The 17,334-nt window shown below is 44.2% G+C and overlaps 1 protein-coding gene across 2 annotated transcripts in view; it reads left to right on the forward strand.

The window, feature by feature from the left end:
* Window positions 1-542: 542 nt before the first annotated feature.
* The window catches only part of LOC141116841 (ribosome quality control complex subunit NEMF-like), an 89,461-nt gene continuing 72,669 nt past the window's right edge, over window positions 543-17,334 (forward strand). Inside the window, exons 1-7 of one of the 2 annotated variants that reach the window (XM_073609307.1) lie at window positions 543-698; window positions 902-970; window positions 3,569-3,671; window positions 6,221-6,346; window positions 7,569-7,717; window positions 10,756-10,823; window positions 12,580-12,666. In XM_073609307.1, the coding sequence (XP_073465408.1) occupies window positions 640-698; window positions 902-970; window positions 3,569-3,671; window positions 6,221-6,346; window positions 7,569-7,717; window positions 10,756-10,823; window positions 12,580-12,666 (661 nt within the window). In that variant the 5' untranslated portion in view covers window positions 543-639. Of the gene's footprint in view, window positions 699-901; window positions 971-3,568; window positions 3,672-6,220; window positions 6,347-7,568; window positions 7,718-10,755; window positions 10,824-12,579; window positions 12,667-17,334 lie in introns of those variants that run through there. The other variant, XM_073609308.1, reaches the window with a different exon arrangement.

A 17,334-nucleotide genomic window follows, 5' to 3' on the forward strand; every position in this document is an offset into this window, starting at 1 on the left:
TGCCCATCAATTCTACATATCAGTGCCTTCTCATTAGTGCCCATCAGTGCCAACTCATCAGTGCCCATCGGTGCCACCTGATCAGTGCCGCCTCATGAGTGCTTGTCAGTGAAGGAGAAAACAAAATTTTATGACAGAAACTAAGAAAAACGCTATTTTTTCAAAAACTTTGGTCTTTTTTAGTTTGTTTAGCAAAAAATAAAAACCCCAGAGGTGATCAAATACCACCAAAAGAAAACTCCATTTGTGGGAAGAAAATGATAAAACTTTAGTTTGGGTACAGTGTTGCATGACCGCGCAATTGTCATTCAAAGTGCGACAGCACTGAAAGCTGAAAATTGTCCTTGGCAAAAGTGCCCGGCATTGAAGTGGTTAATTTAGGGGTAATTATAAAGCCTAAAGGAATTTCTTATACTGTATATTTTATATTAGTATGGAATTCTCTGGGCGCAGCACTGACCTCTGCTGGAGAAAAGTAAATAACGCATCTAAAGCCTGCACGCTGTTCCATGTACCGCCACTAGATGTCGCACCGTGTTCTGAACGCTCTTACCGAATTGATCCGTGTGGCTCGCCGTGCCATGTGATGCAGGAAGTGTATGGCCGGCTGGAGTGAGTGCACAAGTGGGAGCTGGCAGAATGAAGAACAGATTCAATACCATAGATATCCGGGCTGTCATCTCAGAGCTGCAGGACAGGTGACTACAAGGAGGGCTGTGTGAGCTGCAGGGGGGATGGAACATCAGCCATGGGAGTGGGGAAGCTTCCTCTCCAGCTGTTTGGGGGCTACAAGTCCCAGCTTACCCTGCCTGAGCTGCAGGTGTGCAGTGCTGATCATTATTATGAATGAGGTCTTATAACTGATCAATAATCCTGTGTGTTGTCTCTCTTCATCCCTCAGTCTGCTGGGCATGCGCGTGTACAATGTCTACGATGTGGATAACAAGACTTACCTCATCCGCCTGCAAAAGTAAGAGGAGACGGATTTCCTGGGATTGGGGTCTAGGATGTCTGTGTGTAATGGTGACTGGCGGTACAAGAAAGCGGGGCCCCATTCACAGGGGCCCTGGGGCCCAGGAACCATTCATAACAAGGAAGAGACCTGGTGTAGTATAAAAGGGGTTTTTAACCGCTTCAGCCCCAGAAATTTTACCCCCTTCCTGACCAGAGCACTTTTTGCGATTCGGCACTGCGTCTCTTTAACTGACAATTGCGCAGTCGTGCGACGTTGTACCCAAACAAAATTGACGTCATTTTTTCCCCACAAATAGAGCTTTCTTTTGGTGGTATTTGATCACCTCTGCGGTTTTTATTTTTTGCGCTATAAGCAAAAAAAAAAAAGAGCGATAATTTTGAAAAAAAAAGCAATATTTTTTTACTTTTTGCTATAATAAATATCCCCAAAAATATATAAAAAAAAAATTTTTTCCTCAGTTTAGACCGATATGTATTCTTCTACGTATTTTTGGTAAAAAAAAATCGCAATAAGTGTATATTGATTGGTTTGCGCAAAATTTATAGCGTCTACAAAACAGGGGATAGATTTATGGCATTTTTATTCTTATTTTTTTTTTTAATTAGTAATGGCGGCAATCTGCGATTTTTATCGTGAATGCAACATTATCGGACACTTTTGACACTATTTTGGGACCATTGTCATCTATACAACGATCATTGCTATAAAAATGCACTGATTACTGTGTAAATGACACTGGCAGGGAAGGGGTTAAGTGTGTCCTAGGGAGTGATTCTAACTTTAGGGGGGAGGGGCTTTAACACACAGGACAGTGATCACTGTTTCCGATGACAGAGAGCTGTGATCACTGCCCTGTCACAAGGCAGAACGGGGAAATGCTTTGTTTACATCTCCCTGTTCTACCTCTCCGTGACATGATCGCGGGCACCCGATGGACCCGCTGTCAGGCGCGCACAACACCGCTTCTTAAAGGGGACATACCTGAACGCCCTTTTGCCCCCAGTGCCATTCTGCCGATGTACATCAGCGTGCGCTGGTCGGCAAGCGATTAAGATAGAAGATGGTAAGCAAAACATTTGTATGTGTATATATATATATATATATATATATATATATATATATATATATAAAAAAAACATTATAAATATCTCTGTTCCCTTTTTTATAAATTATCTCATTCCCTCTGTTCTCAGCTGCATAAGAGCTGGGGGGAGGAGAAGCAGCAGCACACTGATCTTCCCAGTGAATAGCTGTGCAGTGGGGGGGGGGGGGGTTGTCAGGAGAAGTCTGATCATTGGAGGAGAGCAGGCTGAGTTCCCATCATAGCTAGAGAACTGACCACGGTGTGCTCTCCTGCTTAGTGTGGTCAGTTTTTAATAGGAAAGCAGAGGGACTGGCAGGCACACCAGGGATTTTACATAAAGGAAGCAAAACAAAGAGAACAGGAGACTTTCTCATACAAGTACATGGTACAGCAGCCACATATCAGGATTATGAAATGTTGGGGTAACAAATGCCTTCCATTCTGGGCCAATTCTGACATCTCTCTCATACACGGAACAATTCGTTTTTTTTTTTTTTTGTTAAATTATTTGGAACCCCCAAATATTATATATTTTATAATCGGAGATTAAAAATGGTGGGTGTTGCAATTTTTTTTATGTCACAAGATATTTGCATAGTGGATTATCAATTATCAAACTCAAGTTTTTAGGAAAAAAATACACTGATGAGTTGTAGTACATAGAAATGCAATATAATACTCAGTTGTTTGGTAAAAAAAAAAAAAAAATGTTCCGTCGAGTAAATAGACACCTAACACGCCATGCTTTAAAATTGTGTATGCCCGTGGAACAGCTCTAAATTATATTACCTAAAAATTTTCATAGGAGACACTTTAAAAGCCTCGACAGGTTACCAATTCAGAGTTACACAGGAGGTTTAAATTTTTTTTGGATTAACTTTATTGCTATCACAAGGGATGAACAACATCCCTTGTGACCGCATGAGCCTTGACAGGTCCTCTTTATGGTAAGGTCTGGGGTCTTCCAGACCCCATATCTCTCCTATGGCCTCCAAAGCCTCCGATCTGAGTTTGGTTTGATCGCCTGTAGAATTAAGATGCTGTTGCTCCCAACGTAGAACTCAACATTTTATCTGGCATAATGCAATGTCCGATAAAAGCAGGAATGTGTATTAAGCCCATTTGTCTCCATACACCTTCTTGGACTGGGTGTTTGCTAGGCGCTGACAGTATGGGGGAGATTTACTACAACTGGAAAGTGTAAAATCTGGTGCAGCTCTACATAGAAACCAATCCGCCTCCAGGTTTTATTGTCAAAGCTTCATTGAACGAGCTGAAGTTAGAAGCTGGTTGCCTACCATGCACAGCCGCTCCACATTCTGAGTGCTCCAGTTTTAGTAAATCTCCCCCATTGTACATGGCACCTTTTCTGTAACCCGTGTGAATGTAACATTACAGAACTACATATACAATTATTTTGCCATGTGTCATTGTATATTTAACTTGCTCTCCAACAATTGTTTTTCTTTGTCGCAGTCCTAATTGGCTGTTTTACTTTTGATTGACAGGCCAGACTCTAAAGCCGTAGTTCTGGTGGAATCCGGGATCAGAATTCACACCACGGAGTTTGAATGGCCCAAGAATATGATGCCATCTGGGTTTGCAATGAAGGTTTGAAGGAAATCAATTACAGTCTCACTCAAAACATTAGACATGTCATGGTCTTCTGAAGCTAGTCATACTCATTACATTCTTAGTGCACAAACTCCTTTTGGAATAGTTATGTAGTACATGGTAGGCCCTCCGACTACATGGTATTCCCTCAGACTACACGGTATTCCCTCAGACTACACGGTAGGCCCTCAGACTACACGGTAGGCCCTCAGACTACACGGTAGGCCCTCAGACTACACGGTAGGCCCTCAGACTACACGGTAGGCCCTCAGACTACACGGTAGGCCCTCAGACTACACGGTAGGCCCTCCGACTACACGGTATTCCCTCAGACTACACGGTAGGCCCTCAGACTACACGGTAGGCCCTCAGACTACACGGTAGGCCCTCAGACTACACGGTAGGCCCTCAGACTACACGGTAGGCCCTCAGACTACACGGATGGCCTTTTTCTGGCACCATCCTTCTATGTTTCTCACGAGCTTCCCAAGTATTATTTGATTGCTATGGTTGTCTGTTGAGCAGTTGGATCTTTTTTGAGATTGCCTTGGGCCAACCTTGTTTAAGAAAAGCCTTTTGGCATTCCAGCTGTGTAGGGTTTAACCACCTCCTGCCTGGTCTATTGTAAAATTACAGCCGCCCCGGAGCCTCTGTCTTCTGGGTGGACGTTATATGACACCCTCCCGGTTGCTTGTCTTGTGTGTCCCCTAGGGGTGTTTCGTCACATATGGCGACCCATCACATTTGGCTACCCACTGGAGTGAGCATGCGCGACGCCGCCATATGTGTTCCAACATATGTGACGGAACAGGGGCTGTGGAGTGGCAGAATCTGTCACCTGCTGTGTCCACCAGACACAGCGGAAGACAGATCGCTATACCGGGCCGGCCCTGGTACCATGTGATGGCTGTGACCAATCACAGTGACATTGTTGCCAACCATCAGTATTTGTACTGGCAGCCAGTAAAAAACAGGCACTTTTCTACTGCCAGTAAATGCCAGTGACAGGAAGAAGTTGCCAGTAAAAAAATGTCTGACGGTTGGCTTGATACTGCACATGTACAATTCTGGTCTGGAGCCGGCCGAGACTATTGAAGTGCCTGCTACAGTGTGTTCGGGCAGCACTGGCAGGGGCGGGTCTACCACAGGTGTGCCTGAGCATGTGGTGTGATGGTGCAAGGGAGCTGAGCAGAGCGGCCGGAGCCTCGTGTGCAGGTCTGTGGGACAGGAGTGGGGATGTCAGTGCTGTTTGGACTGAAGGGAGCACCTGGTGTGGAGAGAGACTGTGATTCAGGAGGAGACGTGAGGTGTCATTGTCATCTGTGCTGCTGCACACTGCTGTCAATGTCACTGTGAGAGTCAGTTTCATGTGTGTGTGCCTCCCCATTCTTATTTCTTGCCCCCGTGAGCTACTTACTATATCAAACATAAGATCAGAAATATATTTTTTAATTAAATATCTACTTTTGGAAAATTCCAGTAAATACTTGGCTGTGGCAGTAAATTTTGGATGTTGTGTCGGTAAATTTAAATCTGGTAGGTTGGCAGCACTGCACAGTGATCACATGTCAAATGTACACAATGGCTTATAGTCATAGCCAATCATTGTGTACTGTTGTGATCTCTGTGATTGGTCCCCGTGATCACATGGTACAGATGGGGGTTTATCACAGCGCACCTGTGCCATGTGATAGCCAATCGCCGCTACATCCCCTGTAATAGCATGGGCTGTGACAGATCCTCTTTAAGGAGTGATCTGGGGTCTATTAGACCCCTAATCTCTCTGCTGGCCTCCAATGAAACCGATCAGACAAAGATTGGTCTGATCGTTTGCTTCACTGGCCACTAATGGCCAGGTAAACAAAGAGCCGAAACAGGAAGTGACGAAATCTGTGGGTAGGCCGGGTGAGCAGCGTGGGCTCAAGGAGTAGCCCAGCCAGCACAGCTTCCAATGCAGGTGTGTGGCTCGCACCCCCTAGCAATGCTGCTGTCCGCCCCCAAACTGATGTCACTTCCGGTATTGGTTTTAGGTATCGGAGTATTTGCCCGAGTAGGAATACTCAACTAAAAATGCTTGGTATCGGCTCCAGTGCAACCCACTTAGAGACATAACGGAGCACTTATGTGTGTTCTGTTATACAAAAAAAATAAAAGACCCCAAAAAACTTTTGTCTTTGTTTTTATTTGCTGAGCCCATGTTATACACTTTATTTAAAGATACCAGTTCCTGCTTCCTTGTGTTTTCAACTGGAGATCGCTAAAAAGAATGAGAGCACCGCTTAACTTGAATGAGTCCAATCATAATGTATTTTTCCTTGTCAAAAGAAGTTTATTGAGTATACAATGTTATAAAGATACATAAAGCATAATGTATTTTTCATGACACAATCAAAATTTCAATGCATTTTGGGGCTCTCCAGTTGACAGGGAGCCGCCTCTAAAAGTTGGATCCTGATTTAGATTTTCTCTTACCCCACACAAATCTCGTTTACCTGACATGATAACCTTGTGTCTGAAACCCGTTTTCTGCTTTTCCATCTCTCCAGTGCAGGAAGCATCTGCGCTCCAGGCGGCTGGTCAGCATTAAGCAGCTTGGAGTGGACAGGATTGTGGATTTCCAGTTTGGCTCCGATGATGCCGCTTACCATCTCATTGTTGAGCTCTATGACAGGGTAAGATACATAGAGCCACTAGGAAAACATTTCTAAAGATCATATCTCTAATGTGATGGCTGAGCTTTGTAGCCTTAACTGATATCTCTGTATTTCTTTTTCAATGTGCACTAAGCTTTTCCCAGCATAGACTGACAACTGGGTAATGCTGTTTTTTAAGCTGAACTTCAGGCTAAACATATCTTTTTTAGCTACAAGACGTATGTGCATTCTTCCGTGAATCTTGGTGTCCTTTGAGTATTTCTTTCAAATCTGCGCAGTAATCGAACATGAAAAAACCTGCACTTTGTCTCTCTTATGCATTTCTTGTAATAAAGACCGGTCACCGCTGCCCTCTCTTTGTGCAGAGTGTCTGGTCTTGTCTCCACCCCCCTCCTCTAGTTTTCTGCAGGCAGACTGTAAATGGTGGACCTGCTGGATCCTTCTCGCAGTTCTGCTTACTGCACAAGACTATGTGTAGTACAGGGATGGTGTCACTTTTACAAGGTAATACCTGGATACACAAAGTGGTTGTATGCCCCTTGTGCTATTGAAGAATATATTAAATTAAATGAAAGAATATATATTAAAATTAAAGTTTGTTACTGGTGTTCAGCTTTAATGGTTAGATTCACCTTTAGGAGCATGTTCTATGTTACACTCGTATTTAGGGTGTAGCATAACATGCTCTTATTTACACGGCTCCTGCCATGAGAACCTCCCACCTGCACAGCTGCGACATTCTTTCACAGGAATTTGTGAATGAAAAAACTACTACAATGGAAGATGGTTTAGTTCTCAATGGAGCCCAAGTGTAGTGACATCAGCACACTTGTAGGCCATTCATACACAGTTATGTGAACAAATAACGGAGCCCTGAATGGCCGCGGTGATTTTAAAAAGCGTCAGCTAGTACGGGGAACTCCCCAATCTTAATGCAGGGCAGATTGAGCTGTCAATCAAATCCTGTTATGGGGACGGGGCTAAACTGCCCGCTCAAGTACCCCCCGTAGAAAGTGGCTTCTAATGGGGGCACTCGCTGAAGAGGAGGAGCCCAGAGCGTTGGCAGGGGACCCCAGAAGAGGAGGATCAGGCTGCTTTGTGCAAAATCATTTCACAGAAGTGGGTAAGTATAACATGTTAACTATTTAAAAAAATTAATGAAAATTTATAATCACTAAGTATAGACACACTAAAGACTAAATCCCTGATTTTGGATTTCCTTACTCTTGTGTTATTCCAGGGCAACATTGTGCTCACAGACCATGAATATCTCATTCTTAACATCTTGAGGTTCCGCACAGATGAAGCTGATGATGTCAAATTTGCAGTTAGAGAACATTATCCTGTTGGCAACGCCAAAGGCCCCGAGCCTCTTATTACCATGGAGAGGTATGATTCTGCTTGATATCACACAAGGGCAACAAAGCTTGATAACAGTCCTTTACTATATTTAGAGCTGAACCACGTGTTAGTATCAGTATATATTCATTAATCCATTCATGCCTAAGCCTTTTTCTGACGTTTTTTTGCTTACAAGTTAAAATACATATTTTTTGCTAGAAAATGACTTAGAACCCCCAAACATTTTATATATATATATATCATTTTTTTAGCAGAGACCCTAGAGAATAAAATGGCGATCATTGCAATATTTTTTTGTCGCACTGTATTTGCGCAGCAGTCTTTCAAATGCATTTATTTTTTTGGAAGAAATACATGAATAAAAAAACAAAACAGTAAAGTTAACCTAATTTTTTTTATATAATGTAAACTTTTGCATAAAACCTGTATATTTGTCTTTATATCTCTTTTTAAATGACACGAAGACTAAGAACAGGAGGGGCAACATTAGGAGCCAGTGAGATTTTTTAGGCTGCACATGAGCTGAGAAAAAGTATGCTTAGAGGAGAAGAGATCAGAGTGAGTAGAGGGGATGAGCTCATTGGGATGCTGGAAGAGGTGACCTGTCTTCATTGTTTAACTGTTTGCTGGCCGTATGAATTACAAATACGATGGCGAGGCAGCCCTGCTGCGCAGGATCACGTACCTAGTACCTACTACGTGATCCTGCACTTCCTGGTTGGAGGCTCACAAGCGCGCCGCTGGCGACCTGCTCTGATTATACACAGCGGGAGCTGATCTGCGGATTCTATGTCCGCCGGCACCCGACGATCATTAGGCAGAGAGCCAGAACGGCGATCTGCCTATGTAAACAAGGCACATCACTGTTCTGTCAGTAGGGAAGGCATTGATCCTGTGTTTCTGCAATGCCTTCCTCTAGTAAAAGCACCTCCCCCATAATACACAAGCACTGGCCAGCCACACAGTTAACCTTTTGATCGCCCCGATGTTAACCCCTTCCTAGCCAGTGTTATTAGTTCAGTGACCGTGCCAAAAAGCGTCAGTGTCCAATTTGTCTGCCGCAATATATCGCAGTCCTGCTATAAGTCGCTGACTGCCACCATTACTAGTAAATCAAAATAATTAAATTAAAGTTCCATAAAAATATCCCATAGTTTGTAGACGCTATAATTCATCTTAAAGGTGTTTTATCGGGTTGAGGTCAGGACTCTGTGCAGGCCAGTCAAGTTCCTCCACCCCAAACTCACTCATCCATGTTTTTATGGACCTTGCTTTGTGCACTGGACCAAATCATTTGGTGGAGGGGGGGATTATGGTGTGGAGTTGTTTTTTAGGGGTTGGACTTGGCCTCTTTAGTCTTTATGGACCGTACTTTGTGCACTGGTGCACAGTCATGTTGGAACAGGAAGGGGCCATCCTCAAACTGTTCCCACAAAGTTGGGAGCATGAAATTGTCCAAAATGTCTTGGTATGCTGATGCCTTAGGAGTTCCCTTCACTGGAACTAAGAGGCCAAGTCCAACCCCTAAAAAACAACTCCACACCATAATCCCCCCTCCACCAAATGATTTGGTCCAGTGAACAAAGCAAGGTCCATAAAGACATGGATGAGCGCCTTTGGGGTGGAGGACCTTGACTGGACTGCACAGAGTCCTGACCTCAACCCGATACAACACCTTTGGGATGAATTAGAGCGGAGACTACAAACCAGGCCTTCTCATCCAACATCAGTGCCTGACCTCCCAAATGCTCTTCTGGAAGAATGGTCAAACATTCCCATAGACACACTCCTAAACCTTGTGGACAGCCTTCCCAGAAGAGTTGAAGCTGTTATAGCTGCAAAGGGTGGGCCAACTCAATATTGAACCCTACGGACTAAGACTGGGATGCCATTAAAGTTTATGTGCGTGTAAAGGCAGGTGTCCCAATACTTTTGGTAATCTAGCGTACATGCGTAAGCAGCAGTGCACACACCAAGGGACTTCTGTATATACTGTGGTCCTAACTCTAAATTTCCAGAGCCTCCATAGTAGGAGCACATATAAGAATGGATAGATTGAGGGCAGGTGGGTCTGGAGGGAGCTCACCCCCTCCTTAAAGGCACAGGGATACACATGACACCCAGCAAAACCACACGGACAGCAATGGCATCCAGTGTGTCCCTGAACCCAATTCAATTTAGAGTTAGGACCTCAGTATATACAGAGGTCCCTTGGTGTGGGCACTGCGGCTTATGCATATACAGTATATAGACCGTGCATTCATAAAGTATTCGGACCCTCTTCACTTTTTTCAATTTTGTTATGTTGCAGCCTTATAGTAGAGTTCTTACAATTCATTTTTATTCTCATTACTCTACACTCAGTGCCCCACGATGAGGAAGTGAAAACAGAATTTTAGAAATGTCTGTGAATTTATTAAAAAGGAAAGGCTGAAATCTCACATTGGTGAAAGTATTTAGACCCCAACAACACTTACCGTATTTATTGGAGTATAACACGTACGTTCATTTTAAGAGGGAAGTTTCAGGAAAAAAACTTAAACTTTAAATAAGGAACTTTGAAGCAAAATAAGGGTCAGTGCCCACCTGCAGCCTCACCATTGCCGTCAATGCAGCAGCCTCACCATTGCCTTCAATGCAGCAGCCTCACCATTGTCATCAGTGCAGCCTGATCGATGCCCATCTGCAGCCTAGAGGGGACAGGGAGGGGGCGGGATGAGCGCCGACAGATTACATACAGTGAGAATCTCCTATGATAGACAGAACAGTGGTCCAATGGTGGCCCAGGAGACTTCCTATTACAGAGGCCGCCAAGTAAACAGGAGATTCTCACTGTATGTAATCTGACGGCGCTCGTCCCGCCTCCTCCCTGTCCCCTCCGAGGCAGCCACAATTGAAGTATTGCCGTATAACACACACACGCTATTGCACCCGATTTTCAGGGTGAAAAAGTGCGTGTTATACGCCAATAAATACAGTACTTAAAAAGTAAGATCAGATAGTTGTGTTATAATGGGATTTAAACAGACTGTTATTAAAATTGCTAATATATTTTTTTTTGTAAGGCTAAAAGAGATTGTAGCGAACGCTCAAAAAGGAGATCAGCTGAAGAGAGCCCTTAACCCACATCTCCGTAAGTAGCCATAGCTATCCATTTTCATTCCCTGTGCTGTAAGGGATAATGAAAGAAAGTCCTTCAATGTTAAAGCTGAAACTTCATCTGCTTATATTTTCCTTTTCTGGTTCCTCATTCTGCATTTGTAATTATTTATAATTAAGACACCTTTCCATTTTCTTTAATATCATTTTCTAGAACTGTGTTTTCCAGTTCTGATTTTAAAGCAACCCTGTAAGGTTAAAAAAAGTCCCATGCACCAGAAGATGTAGTGTGTTCTTCTCATTAACAATCTATGGGGGAGATTTACTAAACCTGGTGCACTCGGAATCTGATGCAGCTTTGCATGGCAGCCAATCAGCTTCTCACTTCGGTTTGTTCAGTTAAGCTTTGGCAATAATACATGGAAGTTGATTGGTCTCTATGTAGAGTTGCACCAGATTTTGCACTCTCCAGTTTTAGTAAATAGTCTGTTTCAGCACTGCAGCCTCCATATGACTCTTCTTCATTTAACACTTTAACCGCTTGCCGCGGCAACATGTCTTTGCTGCGCGAATCGCCGTTATGTTACGCCGCTCCCTCTGGTGGCCACTAGGGGCGCGCGCCCGCAGCTCGTCCCCCTGGAGCCCATGCAAGTGCCCGGCGATCTCGATGACCGACGGGCTCCCGCGATCGCTCGTATTACGGCAAGAACGGCATCTCTCTGAGGAGAAGTGACAGATCGTCTGTTCATACAAAGTATGAACAGACGATCTGTCATCTCCCCTAGTCAGTCCCCTCCCCCCTACAGTTAGAACACACACTAGGGAACACAATTAACCCCTTGATCGCCCCCTAGTGTTAACCCCTTCACTGCCAGTGAAATTTTTACAGTAATCAAATGCATTTTTTTAGCACTGATCGCTGTATTAATGCCAAAGGCCCCAAAAATGTGTCAAAATTGTCCGATGTGTCCGCCATAATGTCACTGTCAAATCGCAGATTGCTGTCATTACTAGTAAAAAAAAAAAAAAAACTAATAATAAAAATTCTAGAAATCTATCCCCTATTTTGTAGCCGCTATAACTTATTTTTTTATTTTTTTATTTTTTACCAAAAATATGTAGAAGACTACATATCGGCATAAACTGGGGAAAAAAATAGTTTTTTTATATATTTTTGGGGGATATTTATTATAGCAAAAAGTAAAAAAAAAGTGTTTTTTTTCAAAATTGTCACTTTTTTGTTTATAGCGCAAAAAATAAAAACCACAGAGGTGATCAAATAACACCAAAAGAAAGCTCTATTTGTGGGGGAAAAAAGGACCTCAATTTTTTTGGGGTGTAACGTCGCACGACCGCGCAATTGTCAGTTAAAGCGACGCAGTGCCGAATCACAAAAAGTGCTCTGGTCAGGAAGGGGGTAAAATCTTCCGGGGCTGAAGCAGTTAAGGAATGTTGGATGCCTGAGCCCTCCACCATGTGCTGTAGGTCCATCCTCTGGCCTAATACATAATTGACATTTATTGACATGGGGGTCAGAGGATGGGGACATGGCATGTGGTGCTGGAAAAAGCATCTGACGCTCCTAGAAGTGTTGAATGCCGAAGAGTCTTACAGAGTCGGTAGCTCCCGAAAGGAGGGGAAGGTAGGAGATCTGGGATGCCAAAGAGGTAAGTATAAATGCTCTTCTGTTGCACGGTCCTTTGTTCTTAATCTTTTTTTTTAAAACCTGAGAGGGTCACTTCATTAAAGCTGAACTCTAGAGAAAATTCTTTGTTCCTTGTCTGTTCTAGCTTATGGAGCTACACTGATAGAACATTGCCTTCTGGAAACTGGATTGTCTGCTAATGTCAAGGTTGACCAGATAAGAGAGGAAACAGGTAAGTGAATATTTTAAAGGTCTATATAAATAAGATTTTAGGCCCTCAGACAAAGACCTTTGAGCGCCTCGAGATTAAAGTGATTGCAAAGACTTGTTTTTATTGTGTGTGTGTTTTACTTACAGTGCAGTTGGTTTTGCACAGAGCAGCCTCGATCCTCCTCTTCTTAGGTCCCTCTTGCTTCTCCTAGCCCCCCCCTCCTTCTTTGAGTGCCCCTCAGCCAGCAGCTTGCTACAGGGGGCACCCAAGTCAGAGCTCCTTGTATCCATTCAGACACGGAGCCCCGACCTGGCCGCCGCCCCCTTTCTCCCCTGATTGGCTGGCTGACTGACTGACAGCCACGGGAGACAATGGTGCCGCTGCTCTGTCTCAGCCTCTCCTCAGGAGGAGCGTCCTGGATGGCTGAGGGGATCGTGGACATCGCTGGAGAGAGAAGGAGCTCAGGAAGGTAAGAAGGGGGGCTGCCACACACACAAGAACACACACATATAGAATGCATTAGGATAAAAAAAACCTTCTGCCTTTGCAACTCCTTTAAGTCTTCCTCAATTTTTAGAACCAATTTAAAGAGGGAGTCCACCTTAAACAAAAAATATTAAAAGCCAGCAGCTACAAATACTGCAGCTGCTGACTTTTAATAAATGGACACTTACCTGTCCCAGGGTCCATCGATGTCGAAAGCTGATCGATCGCTCGTCACTCAGCTGCCCCCACCGCCATCCTCGGTCAGGGAATCGGGAAGTGAAGCAGTGCGACTTCACTGCCCGGTTCCCTACTGCGGATGCGCGAGTCGCGCTGCACGTCTACACTGGTCCCCGTTGTGTTGTGGGAACTGTGTGTTTCCCACAACACAACGGGAGATATGGGTGGGGGTGGGCATTTGCGACTAGCTATTCCCGGAAGTGGGTGCAGATACCTGTATTATACAGGTATCTGCACCCCCCTCCCCCCTGAAAGGTGCCAATTGAGGCACCTGAGGGGGGGAGGAATCCGACGAGCGGAAGTTCCACTTTAGGGTGGAACTCCACTTTAATTTAATATTCCCGCACTTAGGATGTTAACCAATGTGAATTAACCAAATCGCTTCATTTCACAAAAGTGAAATTATGTGAAAAAAAGAATGAATAAATACATAAAAAAACACGTGTCATTCATGAATTAGTCCATATCCTTGTATCTTCATACATGCAGAATGTGATGATCAATCGTGCAATTTTTAAAGTGCCAAGTGCAGTGCATATTTTTAGCACTGATCACTGTAATAATGTTACTGGTTCCCAAAAAAAGGGTCTGGTGTCCGATTTGTCCGCAGCAATGTCGCAGTCCCGCTAAAAATCGGTGATCGCCGCAATTATTCGTATAAAAATAATAAAAAATGCCATAAAAATATCCCATAGTTTGTAGACGCTATAACTAGCATAAACCAATCAATATACGCTTATTGGGATTTTTTTTTACCAAAAATGGGTAGCAGGATACTTTATTGGCCTAAATTGATGAAGAAATTTGATTTTTTACATTTTTATTTTTCTGTTTTAAAGTAGAAAGTAAAACATTTTTTTTTTTAAATTTGTCAGTCTTTTTTTGTTTATAGCGCAAAGAATAAAAACCACAGAGGTGATCAAATACCACCAAAAGAAAGCTCTTTTTGTGGGAAAAAAAGAACATCAATTTTATTTGGGTACAGTGCCGCACTACCGAGCAATTGTCAGTTAAAGTAAAGCAGTGGCGTCTAAAAATGACCTGGTCATGAAGGGGGTAAAACCTTCCGGGGCTGAAGTGGTTAAATAAAGTGCAAATCGTACTCCCCTTCAGTGTCCCCACTCACTTACCGACTGGTATGGACTCCTATATTATAAGAGTCACACGCACTTGATATTGTCCTGGATAAGCTGGAACTTGTAGTCCTCCTTGCTGGTTGTTCCCCAATGGTGTGTCATAACGCAGTATTTTTACTCATAGGCGGACATAAAAAGGATGGCAAAAAAAATCCAACTAGGGCAATTCCGTTTATTAAAATAATTGGTAAAGTTAAAAGCAGTTCCACTCACTTGTGCACCCCCAATTTTCGCCATACACCATTGTCTTTTGCATAGCATATTTATTAGTACAGTGGCAATTCTGGTACAACTATAATATTTATATCTATGCGTTTATCTAATTACTCCCTAAATTAGGTGGAGGTTAGAAGGTCATGTATGAAACAAGTGCAAGGAACAATAGTGCGTTTTCTTGCAACAGCCAATGACATTGGTGTGCTATTCTTTTATTGCAGATTATGTGACTAACAAACTTTAACCCTTTCACAATCGGACGTAATTAATGCCTGGACTTCCAGACCAGTTTTACTAGGGCTGCTTAAAGCGGTTGTAAACCTTTTTGTGTGACTTTTACCTATAGGTAAGCCTAGAATAAGGCTTACCTATAGGTAGTGGAAATATCTCCTAAACGTGCGACGTTTAGGAGCTATTTCACTTGTAGTGCGCCGATGTCGTCATTGCCGCATGCGATATGAAGAAACGGACCACCGTGCTGTTTCTTCCCCCAGCGTGTGCTGTGAGTGACGGCTCCCGCACGGGAGTGATGTCACGCGACTCCGGCCAGTCACAGAGCCGGAGTCCGCGACCCCGGAAGGAAGAGGGGCGAAGATGGACACAGCCTGCTTCGTTTGCAGGTAAGTGTCAATGCAATGCATACTAGCCCATTATGCTTGTAATTTGCAGGCCTTGCGGGGAGCAAAAGAGGAAGCAAAACCCATCGGGGTTTACTTCCTCTTTACCGCTGGACTTTTTTTTTTTTGTACCCTGCAAGGTAATGTCATAATGTGCTAGTATGCATCGCATACTAGCACATTATGTTAAACGTGCCTTAAAACAAAGCTCTTCCAGCGTCGAGATGTCAGTGCTGCAGACGCTCTCATCTTCATCTGTCTTGCTTCCGGGTTTGTGCACTCCGGCTCTGTGACCGGAAGGAGCCGCAATGTCATCACTCCCGCGCATGCACGGGACCCGCCATTTACATGACAGGGCTCTGAAGGAACGGCAAGGGTGGCCGTTCCTTCAGAGCTCATGTGCCAGTGATGTCACTGGCTGCATATACAGTAAGTATCTCCTAAACAGCGCACCTTTAGGAGATATTTACACTGCCTATAGGCAGGGGCGTTGCTAGGGGGTGGCTATTGGGGCTATAGCCCCAAATCTGGGGCCCATAGCCCCGAGTCTCTTGTCGCAGGGTCCCTGCCTAACCAGTGGGTTGCGGCTGCTGCGGTGGGCGGGCTGGCTGCATGAGAGAGGCGGAGGAGAGAAGCGAGCGGGCGGATGAGCAGAGATGACATCTTTCTCCGACCGCTCTACATCAGCGCTCTTTACAGCCAGGCCTCTTCAATTTGGGAGCGAGGTGCAGCGAGCAGCAGAGAGATTACATCATCTCTCACTGCCTGCCACACATCAGGGCTCTTCTGCCCTCACAGCACGGCAGAGTGGTGGTCACTTGCTTCCTGTCATCGTGGAGCTCCACTTTGCAGCCAGACCCACTTGCTTCAATCTCAGAGGTGCAGCGGGAAGCAGCGAGATGACATCATCTCTCACTGCCCATCCCGCATCACCGCTCCCCTGCTCTCACTAAATGGACCAGTGCTGTCAGCCTGCCACCAATGCAGCGTCAATGCACATTTGGTGGCACTGGCTGGCATGGCAAGTGACAACGCACATCTGGTGGCCGGTGACGTGGCAAATGACAATCTGCAAATGGTGGCAGGAGATGTGGCAATCTGCAAATGGTGTGAGGAGATGTGGCAAGTGACAATCTGGAAATGGTGGCAAGAGATGTGGCATGTGACAAGCTGCAAATAGTGGCAGGAGACATGGCAATCTGCAAATGGTGGCAGGTGACGTGGCAAGTGACAATCCACATCTGCTGCCAGGTGAAAGTGGCAAGTGACAATCCACATCTGGTGGCAGGAGACGTGGCAAGTGACATGTCCAGGGCTCCCACTGATTCTGCAGTATAGTGAGTTGAATCACTTCATTATTTATTAGAATGTAACAATAGAAATAATGCACTTCAATCACCCTGATACCATATCAACCATGGTGCCATGATGATTGAAGCGCCAACACCAGCCAATCGCCCATGAATAATTGCTTACCACTGCCCCCCCAGCGGGCATACAAAAAAGTTGGTGACCGCTGCTATGGGCTCTAGCCCCAGATCTTTTGCAGACCTAACAACACCCCTGCCTATAGGTAAGCCTTATTATAGGCTTACCTATAGGTAAAGGTCAGAGATGAGCGTTTACTTCCACTTTTTTTTTTTTTTGTAAATTTATTTTTATTATACTTTCAATGTAAATACAAAACAAAACAGAGCCTACTGGGCATACCCAGGCTCGGTCAACAACTACATAAAACAAAAAAAAAAAAAAAACATACACATAGAGATCTATATATATGTTCCTAACTAAACCATTGTACGCTCAACCACCTGTGCTGACTATTCAAAGCAATCCTCCAATTCCATGTGTACGCTGCAATACCCATTTTATTCATTTATGGAATGAGATGTGCAATATAATAACATATTTGTATTCCCCCCCTTCCCATAACTATCGACTGAACAACCCAGGGACTTTTATGAGATCAGGAACGCCATTTGAGCCATTCCTGGTAC

This window comes from Aquarana catesbeiana, linkage group LG13 (assembly GCF_042186555.1).
Source record: "Aquarana catesbeiana isolate 2022-GZ linkage group LG13, ASM4218655v1, whole genome shotgun sequence".
Lineage (NCBI taxonomy): Eukaryota > Metazoa > Chordata > Amphibia > Anura > Ranidae > Aquarana > Aquarana catesbeiana.